General features: G+C 47.0%; 1 protein-coding gene and 1 long non-coding RNA gene across 2 annotated transcripts in view; one reads left to right on the top strand and one right to left on the bottom strand.

Annotated features, from left to right (window-relative positions):
- Window positions 1–25,000, top strand: part of nrxn2b (neurexin 2b) — a 794,861-nt gene that overhangs the window by 334,182 nt on the left and 435,679 nt on the right. Inside the window, exon 8 of the mRNA XM_061234183.1 lies at window positions 23,413–23,714. Coding sequence (XP_061090167.1) covers window positions 23,413–23,714 — 302 coding nt within the window. The remainder of the gene's footprint in view (window positions 1–23,412; window positions 23,715–25,000) is intronic.
- LOC133123707 (uncharacterized) lies at window positions 11,979–13,024 on the bottom strand. Its single transcript, XR_009708241.1, has 3 exons — window positions 12,874–13,024; window positions 12,282–12,455; window positions 11,979–12,114 (listed from the first exon to the last, which is right to left on the bottom strand). It is a non-coding gene; the product is annotated as an uncharacterized LOC133123707 (long non-coding RNA).

Below are 25,000 nucleotides of genomic sequence, written 5' to 3'. Positions count from 1 at the left end.
CAACCTTTGAACATTTATGGGGACACTTGAAGAACACTTGAAGAGCGTTCAGTGACATCACAAGATCCTCGTTGTAAAATTGTCAAATGACGCTGGGATGAACATGAATATGAACATGAATCTTCAGGTTTTACACAAACTTGTGCATGCCAGCTCCAGTGCACAAATAAATTCTGATTTTCAAAGATTAAACTTTTCACTCATATTGGTTTGCTGATAATATAATTTGGATTGAAAAGGTTTGTATTAGAAAAGCGGTCTGAGACGCATGGAACCCACTGTATATCGGATTAGATTGAAATGTAAACATGAGTTTGTATAGTTTATGTAACTGTAATATCTGACGTGCGTGAGGCACTGCTTACATAAGACAGAGGCTTCCGTGTGACCTTCATCGGTGACCCGGGCGGACAATCAGGAGGAGGAAAGGCGGCTTGAGATGCAGTGACCGCCGCGTGCGTGTTCCTCGCGGTCTGAGCCTCGTTTGAGCCGCTCCCTAACGAGCGGAGGGCGCGTCGCCCCGGGTCACGGCTGACAGGGTGCATGCTGGGAAAGCACTTACTCACCCCTCTCCCCCGCGGGTCCTCCGGAGCGGCACGTCCAGTCCGCTGTTCGTCAGGCGAGCCCCCCGCGCCCTCTCTCTCTCTCTCTCTCGCACGCTTACGCTTTCGGCCGCCCTAATTGGACCGCGCTCGGAGGGTACGCGACCAATCAGTGTCGCCGAACGGTGGAGATCAGATGAGTGAGCGGGCGCTGCCCCGGGGCGGCCGTCTCCCTGGGAGACGCTCCTGCTCATTACTGCCGAGCGGAGAGAGGCCCCGGGCGTCGTGCGCGCTACGCTACGATGGAGCGAGCATGCTGAATGTCCCCTGAACAGTTACCCTGACTCCCCCTTCACCCTGTACCTACTGCCCCCCGCTGTACCCCCATACCTACTGCCCCCTCTATACCCCCATACCTACTGCCCCCGCTATACCCCCCCTACCATACCTACTGCCCCCTCTGTACCCCCCCTACCATACCTACTGCCCCCGCTATACCCCCCTCCCATACCTACTGCCCTCTCTGTACCCCCATACCTACTGCCCCCTCTGTACCCCCATACCTACTGCCCCCTCTGTACCCCCATACCTACTGCCCCGCTATACCCCCCCATACCTACTGCCCCCTCTATACCCCCATACCTACTGCCCCCTCTATACCCCCATACCTACTGCCCGCTCTATACCCCCCTCCCATACCTACTGCCCCCTCTATACCCCCATACCTACTGCCCCCTCTGTACCCCCATACCTACTGCCCCCTCTATACCCCCATACCTACTGCCCCCTCTATACCCCCATACCTACTGCCCGCACTATACCCCCCTCCCATACCTACTGCCCCCTCTGTACCCCCCACCGCCCGATTCACTCTCAGAAATAAAGCGAGAGTGTGGGCATTCTTGTTCAAATTTCCCAGATGTACCCTGAAAACACAGTAATGTTCTTTTAACTGAGTAGGTACTCCCAGCAAAAAATGTACAGATTAATCATATGTTGCTGGCTAAGGGTACAGTAGGGGGTACCACTCGAGCGACAAGCATTTGTACCTTTCTAAGGCACTTTTCGTACCTTTATTTCTGAGAGTGTATCTACTGCCCCCTCTCTATACCCCCCCCCCCCCCCCCCACCATGTACATATAGATATACTTTCTTGAATGACAAAATTAAGAAAATTAAGATGCCGTGAAAATATTTTTGGTTTTATTTTCATTGAATGTCCCTTGTAGTGTATGTTTCAGCATGGTAGAGGTTTCTTGAGACTTATAGATAAAATAAGACCAGGTATTAGCTGTAATTACTTAGCAACGTTATTTGTTCTAGCCTGATTGATAGCTATCATCCAGGTCATAACTATAAAAAGAATCCTATGCAAGTATGCATGTGTCCTCATTGCATATCCTCATATTTACACACGTTACACTATTACACATGCTGTAGGTATTTCAGTAGCACGGATACTAGCCTTATTAAGACCTCTGAGCGAATGCAGCTGCAAGTCCCATTATTGCTAAAGTAGCCCAAGCACTATTTAGCCAAAGCGCTGTTTAAAAAAAGGTCATGTTTGCCTTTCTCCCGGCATCGCAAATGGAAGGCGCTTCTGATTCACCCAGAATTAAAGCCGCTTCGTTTCAGCGCTACCGTGGCAGAGACGTGCCTATTTGAGGATCGTGTTTTTGTTTAAAGTCTCCGCCTCGCGTCATTCCGGGCACGCTCCGTTCTGCGTTTCCGAGGATCCAGAATGTTCCGTCACCGCCAGATGCCCCAGGCCACAACGCGAGCGCGTGATTACCGATCACAGCCGCCAAACACAGCCAAGCCGACCGAAAGAGCGCAGACAGCTAGACAGACGGCGCTCTTAAGCGTGCTTTAGAAAGTGTCAAAAACGCGTGTCAGCGCGTACGCAGAAGAATGAGCGCGTCTGGAAATAACCAAACGGAGGGAGAAAAACAAGCGCATTACCGCACACACACATCCATTAACCGCCTAGCCAGCCGACCTCCGGGGCGCAATTAGCGCTCTCCCGTCACCCAAACCTTTATTTCACAGTTCGTATTCTTGTGAAGGCATGCTCAGTGCTGACAATATAATACAACACAACAAAGGAACACAATGAAACACAAGCTGTCACGTCTATGGAAACAAAATATATATTTATTTATATTATTATGAGATGCCCATTTCACTAAGTATGCGATTTACATAGTCAGAGCAGCTCTTTATTTGTGATAACACGCAGCGCTAAACATAGAACACCCTACACACCGTGACATTCTGATAATTGATGTTTGAGAATGATGTCGTGTTTGGCAGAAGGCACGCTAAAACACATGTTCTCCTCTTCAGGAGATTGAGGGGGGGGATAGAATGGAATAAGGGATGCCAAGTCCAATGTTTTGGCGATTATTCACTGGTGCTGATTGCATGTGTGGCGTGAAGCATTATCTGTTCCTGAAATTACATGCTGCACAAATTATAGGTGTTGCTCAAACTACTATACCACTGGCTGTTTTGTACCCGGTCTCTCTCTCTCTCTCTCTCTCTCTCTCTCTCTCTCTCTCTCTCTCTCTCTCTCTCACTTATTTTTACAAACCTACAGGATATCATTTTGAACGGTCGGGATTGTCTTGTTTTGACTAAATCACATTCATGATTTCCTCGATGAGAAATTAGAGAGAAAAAGAGGCAGATATGGGGAGAGAGGGAGAGATACAGAGTTGCAGTCAGAAGATGAGAAGAAAGAAGAGAGAAGGAGAGAGGTAGAATGAAAGAGAGAGAGGGGGGGAAAGAGGGAGGGAGAATGAAACAGAGAGAGGAGGGGAAAGAGGGAGGGAGAATGAAACATAGAGAGGGGGGAAAGAGGGAGGGAGACGGTAGGAAGATGATGAAGACAGGGCTAAGAAGATGAAGAGAAGGGGAGAGAAAGAAGGGTGGAATGAAAGCGAGATGAGAGAAAGAAGGGAAGGGAAATAAAGGGGTGGAATGAGAGAGTGGGAGATATGGAAATGAGAAAGGGAGGGAGGGAGAGAGAGGGAAATGAGAACGGGAGAGAAGAGAGAGTGAGAGAGAGAGGGAGGGAGAGAGAGAGAGAGAGGTTGGGGGAGGTTGAGTTTGAGAGCCAGCAGAGGTAATGGTTCTGCTGAAATATTGATGCAGAGGGTATGTTCTCTGAACTTCAAAGCAGAGCAGTGAGGAGCTGTGTTGGGTCGGGTGGTTGGGTTAATGAGCTCCAGGGGCAGGGGGCAGGGGGTGGGGGGCAGGGGGTGGGGGGCAGGCAGGGACCGTGTAATGGGGAGTGGGGGGGGGGGGCGTTTTGGTGTCCCATCGGACTGATTTTCCATGAAAAGACACCAATGGAAAGCAGATCACGCCTTAACAAGTGTCAGGTCAGAGCCGGAGGTGTTCTTCTCCAGTTTCCCCATTAGAGTGAACATGCTCTTCGCGTTACCCTGTGTGTGTGTGCGTGTGTGTGCGTACGTGTGTAGTGTGTGTGTAGTGTGTGTGTGTGTCCGTGCGTGCGTGTGCGTACGTGTGTAGTGTGTGTAGTGTGTGTGTGCGTGTGTGTGTAGTGTCTGTGTCTAGTGTGTATGTAGAATGTGTGTGCGTGTGTGTAGTGTGTATGTAGTATGTGTGTGCGTGTGTGTGTAGTGTCTGTGTGTAGTGTGTATGTAGTATGTGTGTGTGTGTGTGAGTGTGTGTGTGTGTGTGCATGTGTATGCATGTAGTGTGTATGCATAAAGTGTAGTGTGTTTTGGTGTATGTGCGTGCATGCATGTATGTAGTGTGTGTGTGTAGTGTGTATGTAGTGTGTGTGTGTAGTGTGCATGGCTTCTTTCTCTTCTCTCTCATTCTGTCCTTCTGCACCTCATTTCCCTATCAGCTCTCGCTCTCTGTAGTCTCCTCCCTCTCTGTTCTCCCCTCTTCATCTCTGCAGCTGTCCGTTCCCTCGTTCCTCCCTCTTTCGCCTTCTTCCCTACTGCCCACCATCCCCCAGTCACCTGTTTCTCTGCCACTTTCTCTCTCTCCCCGATTGTCACGTGCCTGTTCCTGAAAGCTCGTCTCTTTTAATCCCACTCGCGGAACCGCACAGCAGCTGCTATGTCAGGTGACAAGCTGCATTGACATCGTCTTATTCCTCTAGTATTAGGGCCAGCTTCTGGACCCCCAAAGTCCCTCTCCTCCTGGGTCCTGACTTCAGTCTAGAGGAGAGAGAACTGGGGGAGGTTTCACCGGACGGGCAGCCCGTAGTCTTGCGGCTGACTAGCCCCAGTGTCGCCACAGTAAGATCGGTGCAGCTGTTGGGCCCTTGAGTAACCCCGCATTGCTCCAGGGGGTATTGGCCCCTGCTGAGTCTAATCAAAGTAAGTCGCAACGGCTAAAAGCATCGGCTAAATAATTGCAATGTAATCCCTTCAAATGGGATGGGAAGGACTTCCACCAACCCGCCATTTTCCTTCCCAGGCCCCCCCCCCTGCTGCTGTTGTTGTTTTTGTTGATTCTACAAAGAAGAGCTCTGAGAAAGACCCCCACCCACCCCCCTGCAGCTACTCCGATCCATACGGATCAGTTCAATAATGTAGCAGTTAGCCTGACTGGGTAAACTCTCATTAACACTCTGTACCTCAGGGACCTCATAAAACATGTCTTCATGTGTGTGTGTGAGTGTGTGTGTGTGTGTCTGTGTGCGTGTGATGTGCATGCATGTGTGTGTGTGTGTGTGTGTGTGTGTGTGCATGTCTGTGTGCGTGCGTGTGCATGCATGTGTGCGTGTGATGTGCATGCATGTGTGTGTGTATGTCCGTGTGCGTGTGTGTGCATGTCTGTGTGCGTGTGACTGTGCATGCATGTGTGTGTGTGTGTGTGTGTGTGTGTGTGTGTGCAAGCATGTCCTTGTGTGAATGTGTGTTATGTGAAGTCCACGTTGCAAGAAAGTTGTGAATACTCATGCGTCTCCCTTACAAAATACCACATTGCAAAATCCAGAGAATTCAACGTCAGTTTGTGATGGGTTCAGTTTAGTTCCATAAAGTACAAATATCCATGTGAATGTTCTGCTGTTCTTCCATTATTCCACTTTATATGGTGAAAATAGCTATTTGCTAATAGTGAATTATGTAATTTACCAAAATTATGGGACTCTTTGTTTGCCTTTTCAGCACTCCTGTGTCCATGCTTCGCTTCTTTTGTAAGAATAATTGGGGGTTGTTTACACTTTCTTTATCCCGCGGTGAAGCAATATTAAGACAAGAGTGCTTTCTGTAATATGGGAAATAACCGCGCTGTTTTTAGGCCCTTTTCACAGCGCTCTGAAGTGCCGCTAATGCGGCCTGTTCGAAGGCGCGGCGTTCGCCGAGTGCAGCGGGCAAATTACCGCCGGGTTTTTCCCTTTTCGTTTTTAGAGTTTCATTAGCCGTCCGGTTGGTTCCCGGATTGTCAGAGACGACCGCCATTGGTCGATGGAAATAGCGTGCTGCCAGGTTAAAAGTGTCAGGTCTAGGTCTGCTCGGAGATGAGCCCCAGGAAGCTGCAATGAGCACAGGCCGGAACCGAGCCGTCTGAATCGGTGGAAGTCGTGGCTTCCAGAGACGTTTTGATGTGAATGGATTAGGTTAACCGCAACGTATAGGTCAGGTTTTACGTGGATGCGTCTTGTCCTCGTCGACAGGAAAACGTCGCATTTTCCGCCAAATGTAGCCCGGTTCGCGTAACCATTCACTTCACATCAGGGGACATCAAATCTGGACCTTGAGTCCAAATCCAGCCCTGGTGTTCTTTTCTACAAGTAATTAACTGAATAATGAGTGTTTCTGATTGACTGGACTTGTCTTCACACCTGACTCCCGGGTAAAGGGAGTGTGGGAAACCAGCAGTTCCTGGCCCTTGAGGACCGTGATGTGATGATACCTGACACAGAGGGTAACTTTTCACTGACCGGCATGCATTGGGTAGCGGGCAGAAAAAACACCCTAGACAGGTTGCCAGTCCGTCGCAGGGCACGCACGCCATTCACTCACACTCACATACCCACGGGCAACTTAAGAGCCTTCAAATAGCCTAACCTGCATGTCTTTGGACTGCGGGAGGAACCCCCAGCGGAACCCAACACGGAAAACATGTACCTCCGCACAGCACGGGTCTGGGCCGGGATTGGAACCCAGGACCTTCTTGTTGTGAGGTGACAGCCCTGCTCCCGGCAGCACCGTGGAGCCCTAGCTGCTGGGTGTGGGGCGGATACCTGCTGGGTGTTAGGGGGATACGCACTGGGTGTTAGGGGGATACGTGCTGGGTGTTAGGGGGATACGCGCTGGGTGTTAGGGGGATACGCGCTGGGTGTTAGGGGGATACACGCTGGGTGTTGGGCAGATAAGCGCTGGGTGTTAGGGGGATACGCACTGGGTGTTGGGCAGATACGCGCTGGGTGTTGAAGTGCTGAGGAGAAGGACTGCTCACCTGTCTCTCCCCCTCCATCAGAGCCCATCGGAGGGGGGCGCCTGGCCAGGCTGGGGACCTGGCAGGTGGGTGTCTGACAGCAGAAATCAGGGGGAAGCCTGCCTCATTATGGTCCCCCTTTAGACCTGCCTCATTTAACTGCCAACATCTGCCGATTACGCGAGGAGGAAAACGCGCGTGAGTGTGTGTGTGTGTGTGTGTGTGTGTGTGTGTGTGGGCGTGGGTCCGTCGGAGCCGGAGCGGGAGAGTCATTTTTTATCGGGGGTGGGGGAAAGGATGGTTTAATGGAGAGAGGGTGGGAGTGCGGGAGAGAAGTGGGTAAGGGGGGGGGGGGGGGCGTGATTTCGCGCTGGGTTTTTAATTAGGCGGAGGCCCCCGGCTCAGAGCTGCCAGCTGACACCAGGCCCCCCCTGCTGGTGGAGAGGGTGAATGGCACGTTTCAGCTCCAAGCAGAAAATGGCTGCTCGGCTGTTTAGGGGGTAGGGTGGCAGCAGTAGAGATCGGCTGTAGGCTACGTGTCTAAACGTGGCTGTGGTTCTGATAATAAAAACTCCAAATTCAGGTGAAAATCGGACATGGTCAGCCCCATGTTGGAAACCAAATTATTATCATTTTTTAAAAGGGTTCATATGTGCTTTTCGATGGATTAAGCCATGGACATTAATGCAGTTCTGATGCCAAACATGTTCTCTTAATCAGTAAACTTACTGTCCACACCCACAGACACACACACACACACACACGCACACACCCTGTTATGGAAACATAAAATTAAGAGGCTATAGCATATAGCACAATAGGGGAAAGGGTTGATTGACTTCTTTCTTTGCTGACCTAACCTTTCACTCATAAACATGTCATTCGTGAATTTCAACGCCGTGCATCAAAGTGCATCCATGAATATTCCAGAAAGCCAACCTCTTTTTTCCGCCTCTTTTTGCCTTAATATTCCCAGTGTGTCGCATACTGCCTGTACAAAGAGCAGCCTGACACTTCAGCGCGCACACGCACACACCTCTAACTCATTCCTCTCGGAGAAGGGATGAGAGGAACGTGGAGTGATTAGAGAGAGATGGATGTAGAGAAAGAGAGAGCCGGAGACGGAGATTAGGGGTTTTCAGGGAGCCGACTCAACGCCTCCCCGGAGACGGACTGAAAAGACCCAGGCAGAGGAGAGGCTTTCTGGGAAAGTTAGTTACAGACACAAGGTCTCTCTCTAAAGCCCTCCATCCATAACGGCAGAACGGCCGCTTTCACCCGCTCCGTGTCAGTCACTCTCCGGAGCGTGTGTGTTCAGCACAAATACAACCGCCCAGACACGCAAGCACACACACCGTATTAGTCCACATCTGTAGTCCTGTTTGCTCCTCATGCTTTACCTCTGAAGAAACGACCGAACATCGGAACATGGAGTTGTCAGTGGGTCGATTTGTATGCTATATGAAATATCAGGGATATTTGGCCAACCGCCAATAACATTTCCAGCACAAAAAAAACATATTATGGAAATTCATGGGATTTACGGAATGCATACAACTTTCCAATATAAGAACATAATTTGGGCATGTACAGTATGATATCATAAATCAACATTTGTATATATTTTTCATTCGTGTATGTACATTAAATACAGGTGGTTGTAATCTTGTAATGCTGCTGGGTATGCTTATAGAATAAATATAGTTAAATGATATTTTTTTCTATGTACAGTACATATGTAAGAAATCTAGCAGTTATAATGTTGCTGGGGTGTTTGCTGTGCTCTATGGTTACCTACTGCACAGATCAGGGAGTTTCATTTATTTTACTTTTGAAGGACAAATGAAGTTTCAGCCTGGTCTTCATGTAATAATGTATTTGAATATCAATTATTGTAAATTGGTATGGGAATGTAAATTATGGCACACTGGTAATGGGATGCACATTACCATTAGCTGGTACTGGAATGCAAATGATCATTAGCCGGTAATGGAATGTAAATGGTCTGATAGCAGCTGCTGATTGCCCCATATCATATGTTCCCAAACGGAGTGAAGTTAAAACCGCGATGAAACGCAGATTATTCTCCTTTTCTCGTTCTTCGCTTCCGAACGAACACACCTGACAGTCGTGCGACACCTGACCTTTCTGTTCGACACACCCGCCTTTCCATACTGTGCCCGCGTGTAGCCTCGCCTCCATTTTGGAGTGAAATCCGGCTACGACCGGCTCGGAATACCAGCTACCACCTGTTTCGAAACATACCTTGAGCCGTTTGGTTTTTTTTGTGGCCTAAGTGCTGAGTGTTGCCTGCTCTAGCAGGGGGCTCAGGGTCACGTGGGCTGCGTTCATTAAAAGTGCATTTGGGTAATGGCCAGCTGGTTGTGCTTTAAGTCTGGAAGAGGGCACAGTCATACCTTGCCTCCATCTCTGCCATTTCCATATGCTTATTTCTTGAAGTACTGCTAGCTTAGCGGAGGTTTATCTTAACCCCTTAAGTCTCCTGGTGTGGGGTTTTTTTTGCATTCATTCCTTTTTTCACGGTGAAATTTTCAATCACTGTGGTAGCAGGATATACTGTTTAAAAGCATTAAAACTGCCGATTCTCTCCTATTTTAAGTTCCTTATTTTGCAACATGTGGGTGGCAAAATATGCGTGGGGGGGACCTCAGCTTTTCGGGAATTTTGAAACCCACAGACTACGCGAATCAAGGTAATGTCAGTGTCCTTTTCACGGCAAGGGTCCAGCGAACAAAATAGTTTCTAATTCTAAAAAGCCACAATAAACTGTATCGATTCAAAAACATAAAATATTTTCAATATTCCGTAAGGGGTTAACTGGACACAGAAATAGTACATGTGTCTGGTTGAGTTTCGGAGACTCTGGACCCTAAAATCTCTGTCATATAAAAAGATCACCATATAAATAAATGGTTGGCATTTATATAGCGCCTTTATCCAAAGCGCTGTACAACTGATGCTTCTCATTCACCCATTCATACACACACTCACACACCAACGGCGATTGGCTGCCATGCAAGCCGCCGACCAGCTCGTCAGGAGCATTTAGGGGTTAGGTGTCTTGCTCAGGGACACTTCGACACAGGGCGGGGGATCGAACCGGCAACCGACTGCCAGACGACTGCTCTTACAGCCTGAGCCATGTCGCCCCATAAATAGTGTGAGCCTTTGGAGACCCCTTTTTGCTTTTCTTAACCCCTGGATGTTTATTCAGCGTTTCTCGTCAGATCCGAAGCCTTGTATAACATCTGTCCAATATCAGCCGGGCCAGTTTAAACATTTTGTCGTATTGACAGTCCCGGCCTGAGCCAGTTTTAGACAATGAGTAGCCTAATGCACTTTAAGTAATGTCATTAATGTAGGCAGATTCTGGAGGCAGTTTCCCCGGGATTAAATACAATTAGAACGTCCCAGGGAAACGGGGATGTCAGGCGCCCAGAGATTACAAAGCCTCTGCCTTCGCCTTCCCTTTTTATCAGCTCTGATTCACGCTGAACCAGACTGAAAGAGCATCTCATTAAGAGTGATTGATGTGGGTCTCCCAGCGATTGGCTGGGTTTCCGCACTATTATAACTTTCTCTTTTTAACCCCTGAAAGGAGCGATCTCGTCGAAGCCCGGCGAATGACTGCCAGTCATTCCAGCCTCTGTCATCAGTTATGTGTTGCTTTTTCCTTTTGAGTTGCAGTGGCACCAGAAACCACAGTTTGGGAGTTGTAAGGCCTAATGCAATTTAACTAAATTAATTGAGTAGTCTCAACTTACAAAATGGAATAATTTGTTATAATGCCGTTAAAGATTGTTTAATGTAAAGGTTGATTAGGTTACACAATACTACAAGCACTACATGTTATTCAGCTGACACTTCATCCAGTTGATTAGACTGAGTAGGCAGGGGCATATCCCCCCTGGAGCAACGTGGGGTTTAGAGCCTTGCTCAAGGGCCCCAGCAGCTGTGCAGATCTTATCGTGTCTGCACTGGGGTTTGAACAACTAACCGCCCGGGTCCCAGTCATGTGCCTTAGCCGCTACGCTACTGGCTGCCCTACTCAAGCGGTTGAAGGCAGTTTCCTCAAACCACCCTTTTTGTTTTACAGTGAGAATTTCTGCCTTTATTATCCTGTTATCTGTTACTATACATACTGCAGATTCTGCAAGATTTACCACTGCTTTCATCCCGCAAGCTGAGTCTGCACCTAAATTCAAACCTACAGCCTGCAGCTTTTGATTTCCCAGTGAAACTCACACATACAATTCTTGCCTGATATAATTTTGTTTATGTCCTGTTTCCTCTATTAGTTTTAATAGTGTAGCTTATTCAACATGATGAAATCGCGTTATGGTACACAGCACACTATTCAGGAACATTCCATTGAAGAACAGCTCTATAATCTCTTTTCTGCGTCCAATTATGATTTATGCACTGCAAGAAAACTGAAAAATAAGTCAATCTCAGCAAGTATTTCAGTCTTATATTGAGACTTAAGATCTTATTTCTATTTCTATTTCTAAATAAATCAGAAATATTGCCAGTGAGGTGAGACAGTTTGACTCATTTTCAAGATTTGCCAATGGGGTGAGAACATTTCACTTGTCAAGCAAACAGTAGCTTGAAAAAAGCTAATATTTTCTACTTTAGAGAAAAAATAGGATCTTAAGTCTTATTACAAGACTAAAATGCTTGTTAAGACAGTCATTTTTATTGTGTTCACAGCCACAATTTTACATTTTGCAAGATTTTAAAGTAGATCAGAACAGAGCACACAGCACTGGTCTCCCATGTTGTTTTGGTTTTTGTTGTGTTGCCCTTTTCCCAAGATCAAACGTGCGCTAATCATGCCTGGGCTTCGCAGGAAACCCACCAGGGAAAAATGCTCAAATTCAAACACTCTGAAAACAGTAAGGACAGTAAATACATAAACGGCAACACCATTCTTGGGTGGGACCCGTGGAAGAATTTATCAACATCTTGTTTATAACATCTTGTTTATATTATACATTTCTGGGAGACTTAATCATCTGAATAAATACCCACATGTTTTTTTCTCCCAGGGCTCATTTTTAAAAATCCTCCATACATTATTTACCTCATCTCGAGTACTGAAGCAGAACATCAACAACAACTGTAAAACAAAGTATCAGGTTAGGCCAGGGATGGGCAAGACCAACTTCTGCTCTTAATTATTTAATTAGCCTAATCATTTATATATACTCTTTAATTTTTAGCCTGATATAAACAGCAGTTGATAAACGTTCTTATCTTGTAGCATGTCACTGTGTGTCAACTTACCGAGTGAATCGGTCATGGCACATATGGCTAATTCGCTGACTGAGCCAGGGTAATTGGTGGCAGCAAAATCCTGCATCCGCACCGGCCCTCCAGGATTGGAGTTACCCATCCGGTTGTCTTGCGTGTAGTTTGTTGTTTAGACTCGGAACGGTAAATGCAGCGGAGCCTCAATGGCTGTGTCAGATGGAAAAATGCGTTAGAATGAGAATGCATTAGCGTTAGCATAAGTAGCATTAGCAGAGTGTGGATGAAGTTCAGCACAGTCAAGAGGCATAGCGCTAGCAGGCAACGGCCACGCTATGTACAGCCGGCAGTTAAACGGGCTGTTTCCCAGGCAACTGGCAATTAAGGCTCCCTTCATCTGAGCGAGTGCATCTCGTTAATCCTTTACCGCCGCAAATTATCTGTCTAAGGCGAAGGATAATGGAACCGAAAAAAACAGGACTCTTAAAATGGCAGCAGAACCCAGTGACCGATGGAGAACGACACGCAGTGTTTAGTCAGGATGTCGGCAGCTCCTGGGAGCTGCGTGTTCCGACTCTCATTCCCCGAGGAACGTGCCGGAATAGGACAGTAATTAAGGCAGCCTAACCTGTGTCCAATGGAGTTTCTGTCTGGTCTCTGACTGAGCCGGTTGTAGACGGACTGCATCTGATGTGCGTTCAAGGTAGCAGACGTTCGAGGCGAACTATCAGCAACAAACAGTTAGTGTTGAACGATTATAAATGAACATTCCGTTTAGTTCGACACCAACGCCTTTTTATTAATACAAACTGATGCAACGAATTAAGGTTGAACAAGGCCCACTTGCTGATTTGTTGCTTTTCTGTCATTTATTTTTTAAAGGTAATAACAACTATTGCATTGATTAGAGTTTATTATAACAGCCAAATAATTGTTGATTAAAGGTCAGCCATTGGCCAGAGTTTACCCTGTGTCCAATGGAGTTTCTGTCTAGACTGACTGTTATAGACAGACTGCTTCCCAGCTAACAATTTGAAGTTCTTCTTGAACGTTTTCTGGAGGTTAGTTTTGGCTCCCAGGAAGTTCAATTTGTCAAGTTTTTAGAATGTTTGTATGCAATTTTTCTTAACGTTATCACAACTCTGCGGTTACGTTACATGAACCTTATTGCAGGTTACCTGAACGTTATGTTTTGGCCGACTTGGGAATGTTCCATGCAACATTCTAAAAGCTTTGTGAATAAGCTGTTGTTTCCAGAACATTGTGGGGACATTGTCTGGGGAACGTTTTGTGAACAATATGATGAAGTAAAAGATTCTTACATACTCGCATGTTTCTAGAACATTCCAGGAACGGTACTTTTGTAACATTATGGTGGAACCTTCTTAGAACCTTCTATTGACAGCGATACTGAATGTTCTCAGAACATTTTCTGGGTTTCAGGTTTTGTTTGTACGTCATGATGTTGTCCACGCGTCATCAGAGAAACAGAAAAAGACGTGGAAAGGTTGTTTACTCATCTTCCGATGTCTTTCCACAACCGCCGAGATTGTGATTGACGCTGAAATTAGATTTAATGTGTCGGTTGAAAAAAAGAACGCCCTCTGACCGTTCCTAAGTGTGGCCAATTCATTCCAGTTTAATGGAGCACTCTTTCCATGTAAAGTGGCTTTTTAAAGCTCCTTCACAAGTCCCGAGGCACCATGAACTTTATAGGCACTTACTAAACACTTTCTGTCCTGGTAAAAGGGCTTGTTTCTGAGAATTACCCTCATCGACGGGGTTTTTATGAACGACGCAGACCCCCCACGGACTGTGTGACGGTGTCCGCAAATCGAAATCTGAAGCCATAGCTGTGACTTTTCAGGAAATGACTTACTGACTGGTTTCAGTGGGCCTCCTGCCCAAGACCTGCTGGCATAGGCTCCAGCAACATGAGGAATAAGCGGGTTTGATAGATGACCGATGGATCTTTTCATTGGTCTTGTTACCTGACTTAAGACTGGTTTCACTCCAGCGGCGACCAAAAACAAACCCGATTCCTTGTTTATGATCTGAGTTTTGTATTGCTTATGTTTGACGTTTATGTTTGTAAAAGTCTCCGTGGAACACGGACCCGTGTTCGGCTGCAGGGCCGGCTGCTCCGGCCGGGGAAAGAACAACCACACAGTTCACTTCACACCTGGAGATATCGATACTAAACTGAAATATTTACACGGGAGAAAATCTCTCCACTTCATCTCCTTCTCCGGGGACTCCGACCACTCAACCGCACTTGAAACAGGCCAGTTTTCGTGTGCGCTTTTTTCCAAAATGGCTGGGCAGGCGGTGCGATCGATGCGCTAAAGATCGGCCGAGGCGAGCCGGGGGCGGAGAGGCCAAGCGGTGACGGACGCTGGCCTTTCTGTGGACCTCCCGCCTCACTTCGCCCAAACGTCCGTTCTGACCTTTAAGTACGCGCCAGAACAACTAGACGTGGTGTGTTTTTGGGCTCGAGTACCCCTGCTGCGGCTCGCGCTCTTACGTATGTGACGGTCCTGCTCCAGAACCTTTATCAGCCCTCACGGAAATCACACGTGTTCAAAAACCACACGTGAACACCCAACATGTGAAGAGTACACATGTGAACTATAAAATGAATCCCACTAATATGATAAAAGAGGTAACCTATGCTGCTTCAGTTCACATGTTTTCACATGATGCAAATGACTCAATGTGACCTATTTTCTTTGCACATGTGGACATTTCCATTAACATGTGGAAAATGTCCAGTTCACATGTGACAGTTTCTTTACATATGTGAAAAAGTTAAATTATGATAAATTGTGATTTTTACATGGGGAAAGTTCTGATTCACATGCAATTTTTTTGTAAGGGTGAGGTGGTCCAAAAGGAATGAAGAGAGGAATATCTCTGACACCTCCAGCCTGTGGGTGCCTGGTGCATTCTGGGAAGGGGCAGTCTTTGCCATCGGTTCCAAAGTGAAATCGCTTGTTGTTGATGGCTGTCTGGGGAGACAGGGGGAAGATCATTTGGGGGTTTTTTTTGTTTGAAGGCTGGAACATGAGTAAAATGAAAAACAATGCTGGATGGAAATGGAGAATTCAGAAAGATTAGTGGCAGCCCAAAGATACTGTACGTGCTTGGAGAATGGGAGCACGTTGAATCCCAGTGCATACCAATTTGTAGATGTACTAATAAATGCCTATTTTTCCAGTTAGCACACAACTATTTTCAGGTGCAAATGCACCTAAAATGGTACACTGGGAAACAGCAGCAGTGAGTGAACATGTGGGCTGGTGCCTATGCCTGGGAACTGACTAGCGGGGTTGCCAGTTTGAGCTGGAACTTGCATCGGCAGACAATGAAAACCCATGTAAAACGATGATGATGTTTTAAAAAGATAAGCAGTGGCAGTCGCCCCGGATAACGGCGTCTGCTGTGCCAACACACTGTGTAACGGCAAGTGCTAAAGCCCTCCGCGAATCGATAGCTTGATTTAAAAAACTGGCAGAGACGGGGAGATCCGATGCGGCGCTCGCGGTTCGTAACGCTGCAGTCAGATCCGAGGGGCCTTCCGCTAATCACGAACTGCACACCCAGCACAAACGGGTCGGGGTTCGGGGCGGGGATCGATAGCCCTGTAACCAGCAAAAGCAATGCTTGTACAAGGCCTGTCATTTCCGATCAGCTGCTCAGCCAGGCCTGGGCCGGGGTCCAGCAGTGGAACGGGCTGGAGCTCTCCGGTTCCTCTGTGCCTTCTCTGTTTGAGAAACGGAGCGCTTGGGCTTCGTGATTTGTGGCGAGGAGTTCACTCCAGTTGGGCGGATTACCCAGAATGCACCGGGAGCCCATAGGCTGCAGATGTTCACCGGTGATATTTACATTGACTTTATTTTTTGGCAGATGCTTCTTTCCAAAGTGAAACTGTGCTGTACTGTTTGCTTGACAAGTTAAATTTCCTAACCCAATTGGCAAATCTTGAAATGAGTATATGAGTATTCATGGCTATGTGTCTATGAATGGCTCAATTATTTTAACAAAAGAAGTAATAGGAACAAAGTCTACATTGATCCTGGATTAAATACTTGTTGGGAATTACTTTTTTGTTTGTTTTTTCATTGTACTGTACTAAGTGCTAAGACATTTTGAATCTTCCTGAAAATGCTAGGCAGAGGAAGTTGAGAAATGCGGGTTTTTGAGCAGTTTTGATGTTCGATATTGTTGGTGGGGTGTTGATTAGAAGTGTTCCCATATCTCTGTTGTGTGTTGGTAAGGAATTCATATTGCGTTGTCATGTTGTGCTTTGCAGGACTGGGTCTGTGGAACTTTATTTCATTGAAATGAATCACACTGAGATGGTGCTTTCTCCAGGGGAGTAGCGTGGATGTGAAATATGGCCCGGCGCTAAAGCTAAACAGCCTGTCTGCGCCTCTTCCTGTCTGCGGGAGAGTCTGGGAGAGCAGGACTTCCTCCAGGCCTGCAGGGCTTCTCATTTATCACCATCTCTCCAACAGACAATATCTTTTAGTTTAGTTTTATTTTGGTTTTTCGAAGGGGTGGGGTGTTTTGTGTTGAACAGCAGGGCTTTTCCTGGACATCTACCGTCCTGTAGGTCTTCACTCCAACCCTAACAAAGCACACCTCATTCAACAGCTAGAGCAGGGCTGCCCAACCCTGTTCCTGGAGATCTACCGTCCTGTAGGCTTCACACCAACCCAGACAAAGCACACCTCAGTCAACAGCTAGAGCAGGGCTGCCCAACCCTGTTCCGGGAGATCTACCATCCTGTAGGTTTTCACTCCAACCCTAACAAAGCACACCTCAGTCAACAGCTAGAGCAGGGCTGCCCAACCCTGTTCCTGGAGATCTAATTCGGTTTTCACTCCAAACACACCTGCACACCTCATTCAAAGACCAGAGATCTCGACGAGCTGCTAATCACATGTGCTCGAAACTACAGTAGGTTAAAATGAAAATCTCGCGAAGCAAGTTTGGGCAGCCCAGAGGCCTGTATCACGAAGCAGGTTTACCGAGTTAGCTGGATAACTGTGCTGAGTAAAAACCGGGAGCAGCTCTTTTTACTTCAGTCCATGTTCCAGATCTGTGACGTTTCTTGGTTATCCGGTGAACTCGGCCATCCTGCACGGGGAAACCGCCCCCCTGGTGGAGATTTACCCTTCGGGACTTGGACCGAGAGCTCATGCCTGCAGGCCAAGATCAAAGATGGAAAATTCATACATCTAATTTATACATACATGAATAATAGAATGATGAAATATATGCTACAGTTAACTTAAATCAGTAATCATGAAATCATTAGTTTCAAATAATGTTTCATGCACAGGTTCTTACACTGAAAGCTTGAAGCCGCAAACTGCAAATGAAGAATTTTTCCGAATGACATTTTCGAAATTCTGAAAATACGCCAAACTTTCTAAAATCAGAGGCATTTAGTACAGCATGCTATTTTAGACCACGGGAACTACTGTCGAAAGCTTGACAGTGTCTTCGACAGCACGCTGCTTTTCGAAACGGTTCACTTTGGCTTCAGTTCCGACAGAATATGCTCATGTGGTCAGGCATTGGAATGATGAGCTTTATTCTGTGTACAGTCAGAGTAGATGAAAATATATTTGACATGATACATTTGGGAAATAAGTGCGAGGGACTGTGAGCTGCTCTGGCAATGGTAGACATGGCACATTCATTTTCTGCCAATATTTATCACCATTGTCTGAAATCGGTTTTGTGTCCGTGGAGTTATAATTTTTGAAGCTCGCTAGTAATATGAGGTGCATAGCCTATGCAGGGCAGACAATATGTCAGTGCGTTTGTCCCACAGAATGCATTAGAGATGATAAATATTAAAAATCCTCTTTTGCCAGAGAAACTGTCAGCAGCTCTCGCTATCTGCCCGCCCGTAATAGAAACGGCCGTCTGTTATTGTTGTACCCGCCTGTCCGCACGGATAAGTTTTTCGCCCGTGAAAACTGTCCCGGAAACTCAATCGGGGATATTGAATTCGCCTGTTTTTGTTTCGCCTTCCATTAGCGACGCGTTCCCCACTTCCTGTGTGTCCCCATGGTAACTCGACTCAATGGCATCGATCGCGCATCGGATTGTAACTCCATCCGGCTTAGCGTAGCGCGGCTCGGACGCCCGGGGACGTGAGGTGGTTCGGCTGGCCCCGGGCCCCTACGCTGGGAGAGGGGGTCTGCTGACGAACGGCAGCGGGCCCTAGCAGGACCTCTATATGTACGCATTGCTCATGTGCTTACATTATTACTGTCAGGCCACCTTCGAAAATATCCGGTTTATACAGACTAACTTTGCAATAAAAACAGTCACCATGTGCACCATATGGTATCTATACGTGTTATGGGAAATGGTTGGCATTTATATAGCGCCTTTATCGAAAGCGCTGTTCAATTGATGCTTTTCATTCACCCATTCATACACACACTCACACACCAATGGTGACTGGCCGCCATGCAAGGCACCAACCAGCTCGTCAGGAGCATTTGGGGTTTAGGTGTCTTGCTTGAGGACACTTTGACACACCCAGGGCGGGATTGTACCGGCAGCCCTCCAACTGCCAGAGGACTGCTCTTCCCACCAATGTCGCCCGAGTCCAGATGTCCCATGGCGGATGGTGTGTTCTCCTTGCTAAGATCTCTGTGTTTTGTCATTCATGCAGTTAAAATAATCCAGAAGCACTCACAAAATACCTAAATTCAGGCATGGGCATGGTGGTTGGGTGGCACGGTGGCGCAGTGGGTAGCACCGTTGGGGTTGTGGGTTCGAGCCCCACCCGGACCTTCCTGTGTGGAGTTAGCATGTTCTCCCCGTGTCTGTGTGGGTCTTCTCCAGGTACTCCTGTTTCCTCCCACAGTCCAAACACATGCAGGTCAGGTTAATTAGAGAGGGTAAATTCCCCTTGGTGTACTCCTGCCATTGCCATTCACCAGGGTACTAGGTACCGTACTATGTCTGCTCACTGTTCCTAGGTAACTAGGATGGGTTAAATGCAGAGGATGCATTTCATTGCCTTAGAAGGCAATGACAAAAAGTACAATCTAATCTACTCTAATTTGTTTTTACAAAGGCTGCCATTTCCTGGCTTGAACGGTCAAGTACAAGTGACAGACACTTTCATAGAATGTATTTTTCAGAGCTGAAAAATTGTAGGCCAATACCGTATATAATCTAACACGTTTAACCGGAGAAACATCATTACCCAGCCAGCTTGCCAGCAACTGTATCACGGTTATTGTGCAACAGGTGGACAGCTGTTGAAATGTAAAATGCTTCTTCGGATGTCTGGAACAGGGTATGAAAATATAACATTTTTATTTTCATCCGGACCTGAAATGTGGTTTGGCGCTGGGTGCAAATAAAACCGGGAGCTTTGCTTTGACGGCCCTGCTTCTAAAGAAAGACGGGAGGGAACAGGCGGGTTGAGTGGTTTCTGCCGTGTCAGGAATTCCTATAAACGAGGCGGTAAAATGCACATTGTGCCACGGAATGAGCGGAGAGAAAACGGCCGCTTTTGGCAATAACAGGTAAGCGCTCCCGGCAGTGGGACTGGATTTCCTCTATTATGTGGCCACCTGTAGCATTAGGAGATTGAAAGATTACGGCGGAACGTAGAACCAGCTTCAATCCTCTCCTTTTGCTAGCCAGTCAACCAACATCAATACTCTCTTCAGAAATATAAGCGAGATTTCAGTACGGCAGAAGGTTGGAAAGACGTCTTCATATTAATTTCCGTTTGAAAGAGCTGCGTAAGTTTAGCGCGGCGGGGGTGGGCGAAGCGCGCTTCATCGCGGCTCTGTTGTACGCCGGGATCTTTGGCTTATTAGAGCAGACAGTCTACCGGGAGAAGGGATTAGAGATATTACAGCATGGAGAGACGGGGCCTGTTTCGGAAAGAGAATTGATTTGCCGGAGTACAACTTTTCACATCCATTACAATCTATTCGACGCTTCTGCCTGAGAATATTTATGTTAAACAGATGTTCCGTTGCTCTCCTTCAAAATGATGCTTTGCGCCTTTGGACAGCCTGTACGAGATCTCGCATGTCTCTCCAAACCTCTATCATAATTCCCGTTCACCGGGTAATGAATTATGGGTGAGACGAGTTTTAGAAAATGAAATACGTGGTACCATGGATACAAAACAGCGTCAGACATCTACTGAGGCGAATCGGCGAAACATACATCTTCCTCTCCCCATTTACCTGTCAGTAGTCATTCAAAAAAACATTTTTAATAACAGCTATTTTATTGTCATCTGGGCTTAAGCAAAACAGAATAATAAAAAAGAGCCAGTGTTCAATTCAAACCACCAACATCTTTATTGACTGACACCCCCTCACAGACGTCTGTCACAGACTACAGTTAACAATTTTTTTCTTTTTCTTTTTTTTTGGTATATAATTGCAAATCGTTGCATTGGGCCATTTAACATGCTTTGTTAGCACAACATCAGCGGTTTGGGGACTGCAGTGTGCTGTGGACACCAGTTCCACATGAGCTCATATCACTCCAGTTTCCTGTCCTACACAAACACAGAGCGTGTCTGTAATGAATATTGGATGTTTTACTCAGCGGTTTCAATAGCCTTATTTATTCTCTACTCTGCAATCTCTTTGGGGAGTTCATCAAGTTGTGTACTGGGGCTTTGTCCAAAACTTACTATTGAGTGCACTGGAAGAGAAGGTTGTTAACTTTTCTCTGAATATTGTGTACCAGGATGACATACTTATTTCCTGGGTTTGCCTCAAACAGCATCCTAACTACTTCCAACAGTACGCTACTCTAGTGTGTCATAAGTAACCCCCTGATTTATTGGACTGTGATTGGATCCAAAAATGGCTCTGCCTCTTCCACCTTAAAAGTATGGTTTACTTCCTGAAGTGTGCTCCGGAATCTTTTTGCCTACTTTACTTCATCCAGTGTACTCTGTATTCTGGAGCACAGTGTGCACTAATATAGGCACTAAACTGCACTAGACAGTAGGCAGTATGTAAATGGTCTGCATTTGTATAGCGCCTTTATCCAAAGTGCTCTACAATTGATGTTTCTCATTCACCCATTCACACACACACACACACACACACACACACACACACACACACACACTCCAATGGCGATTGGCTGCCAAGCAAGGCACCAACCAGCTTGTCGGGAGAAATTAGGGGTTAGGTGTCTTGCTGAGGGATAATTAAGACACACCCAGGGCAGAATCGAACCAGCAACCCTCTGACTGCCAGACTACTGCTCATACTTCCTGAGCCAGTGTCACCTCCCATGTGTTTAGTGGACAGTACATATATTAAGGTCACAGTAGTTATGAGGCCGTTTGGGACAGGAGGATTGCTTCCGCCATGTTGGAGGAGTGTTTGTGTGACAGGGTGATGACCCCTTCGGTTCTGCTCACCCTCCCGGGTCGAGTGAACAGCTGAACCTTTTCCCAAAATGGCAGCAGGAGAGCGCGGTAATGGCATCGCCATGGTTACGGGCTTCGCTGTTAGTCCACCTCAGAAAGCATCCTACTAACTGAAGCAGGGATGTTTGCTTAAAGGCCAAGCTTCCTTAGGGCACTTTATTTAAATAATGTATTCGGAATATACACTCACCGAGCACTTTATTAGGAACTTTATTACATCTACTTATTTATCCGATTATTGTGTGGCAGCAGTGCAATGCATACAATCGTGTAGATACGGGTCAGGAGCTTCAGTTAATGAGAATGGGGAACTCATTTGACCGTGGAATGATTGTTGGTGGCAGACAGGGTGGTTTGAGAATCTCAGAAACTGCTGATCTCCTGGGATTTTCACGCTTGTCTCCAGAGTTTGCAAAAAAAAAATTTTTTTTAATCTAAAAAAATCCAGTGAGCAGCAGTTCTGCAGACAGAAATGCCTGGTTGATGAGAGACGTCAGAGGAGAATGGCCAGACTGGTCAAAGCTGACAGGAAGGTGACAGTAATTGTACACGTGTGATCCCACTTTATGCACGTGTGATCCTACGTTATACATGCGTGATCCTACGTAATACACGCGTGATCCTGCATTATACAAATGTGATCCTACGTTATACACGCGTGATCCTACGTTATACACATGTGATCCTGCGTTATACAAGCGTGTTCCCACCCGTCAGCAGCGCACAGACTCTCCTCGCACTCCTCTAATTACCTCTGCTCTCCCTCTTCAAACTCCCGGCCTCCTATGGACCGCCGGCAGCAATCGCTGCGATATTGCGGCTATTACTTTGGAATAAATGGGATTAAACCATCTGTTCGTCTCAGGAATCCCCACACCGCATGGGGAAAAAAAGCTCATTTACTGGGAGAGAGCTCATCCAGAGCTTGTTAGGGAGCAGATGAGATTTTACGAGACTGATATTATCCTCGTGAATCAAGGAGATCGTTGGGGCGAGGGGAGGGGTTGCTCTCTATATGATGCGAGTTCAGTTGGGATGGAAACGGAGGCTGGGGCTTTCCCCTGGTGTTAGCGGGGTGCTAATAAGACGTTCCTCGCGGCAGAAGGCACTCGGATTAACCGCTTTATTTGTTGCTGGGATTGGTTCTCGTTAATGAGCCTCCTAGCTGTGGTCGTGGAGATATTGGCGTGGTGTTAGCGTGGAAGGCTCCTCCATCAGCTGCTCGAGGGGAGGACAGCTGGCCTTTGGTCTTAGCCGGGTGATGCTGTGAGGATGCGGTACCAGGGTGTACAACTCTGGTCCCGTTGGGCCACAGTGTCTACTGGATTCCTGTGTGTGCGCACGTTTCATGACTGACAGGCCAAATAGTTTACACACCCTATTCCTTGGGCCGACATTGGCTATTGATTGAAGGGACACAGAAATCTGACACCTCTGATTTACTCAGCTGTTTGGCACAACAATGAAAACAAAATTTGGTTTCAGTATTTTTTTGATTTTCAGGCTTCACTTAGGATTTATATGTCACGGAAGTAGCTGTGATCATCTTCTAGAGAACAGAACTTGGTTCTCCTCAATGCGTGAGGTCGCAAATTAGTCATTCCAAAAACGGGTTGAAGAACGGAGGAAAAGCAAAAGGCTAAAGAAAGCGGGAAACGCCTCCGCCCTGACCTTCCCCTTTCCCCCTCTTTCTCTCGCCTCTCCGCCCCCCAGGGAAGGAGGAGTCGGTGGCCACCTTCAAGGGCAACGAGTTCTTCTGCTACGACCTGTCCCTGACGCCCATCCAGAGCAGCACGGACGAGATCACGCTGTCCTTCCGCACCCTGCAGCGCAACGGGCTGATGCTGCACACGGGCAAGTCGGCCGACTACGTCAACCTGTCGCTGAAGAGCGGCGCCGTCTGGCTGGTCATCAACCTGGGCTCCGGCGCCTTCGAGGCCCTGGTGGAGCCCGTCAACGGCAAGTTCAACGACAACGCCTGGCACGACGTCCGCGTCACCCGAAACCTGCGCCAGGTAACGCTGCCTTCCGCCCCCGGCGGGGACGAGCGGGTCTCTCTCCTCTCTCTCTCTCTCTCTCTCTCCCTCCTTTTCTTTCTCTGCCTCTCTCTCCTTCTCTCGCCTGACTTCCGCCAGTTTAACTTGAGCACTCCTTCTCTGCAGGGTGCCGTCCCCGTTAGGATCTTCGATTGGCGTCCTTTCCTGGTTTTACCTCTTTTTTTTTTTTCTCCAGGTGCTGGGGCTCCGGTCTACTTTGTGGGCTTGTGTGTGTGTGTGTGTGTGTTGGGTGTCCAAGCTGAGGTCCTAGCAACAGGCCTACTCTGGATCTGACTGGCATCTTAAACTGGGCGAAGGGCTAATGCTAACGCGCTAGCTGGAAAGCAGGAAATGCTGGTACGGGCTGGCTAGACTCTTGGGCTTCAAATAGTAGGTTGAAATATCAACAGCGGGGCCCAATTAATTTAACTTACCTCTGCCTTGGTTATTTATTTCAGTGTTCAGGGTCACTGATAGTCGACATAATTGGCAGCAACTCTAAAGCCTGATGTGATTTTGTTCAGAAAAATCTAAACACTTCCTTCTCCTGGTGTGGTTTTAAAAGCTTAAATCTCCATTTGCCAAAAATGATATGAAATTGGACCCCTACAGTGTATCGTGGACTAAATCAATTGCATTATGTATCAAATAGAATGCTGTAATTGACTAATGTGAATGAAAAATCAGCTGTTTAATGGCCTTGAGATTATGTTGTCGTGGACCAATCAGCTTCTGCTGGTACTGTTCGGTCCAGCCAATAAGATCCAGAGTAGACCTTTCTACTGTGACCTCAGCTTGGCCAAAGTCTTGGGTATTCAGTCACAAGGGTTCAGTCTGCCTCCAGTAGTGAGGTTTCTGCTTTACTTAAGTTATTCAACCATGACCTTATCCCCGCGATTCCAGTCGCCGTTCACCGAAAGTAACAGAAAATGTACGGTACCGATATTAATATTATTTTTGTTTTGGGGCGTTCGGGACAACAACATATTGTTAAATCTATTTTTCAGTCCAGGACATTAGCAGTTGGATTGTTTTCCCTCATGGTAGAATAAGATGATCCACATGTAATTGGCTGGGCGCCCACAAGCACGGTGGGTGTAATGTCATACAATGTGTAGGCGACATGTTAAAGATTGTATCAGTGGCACGAATCCAGTCTTTATTAATACATGCATGGAGTACATGCAGACAATTGGTGCAGTCTTTTAAATGACAATATGTTCATACAAAGAAGATCTTGAACATTTATATGTGAGTCTTTATTT

This window comes from Conger conger, chromosome 3 (assembly GCF_963514075.1).
Source record: "Conger conger chromosome 3, fConCon1.1, whole genome shotgun sequence".
Taxonomy (NCBI): Eukaryota; Metazoa; Chordata; class Actinopteri; order Anguilliformes; family Congridae; genus Conger; species Conger conger.
Note: the sequence above shows the minus strand (reverse complement) of the source record. Positions and strands in the feature narration are given on the sequence as shown.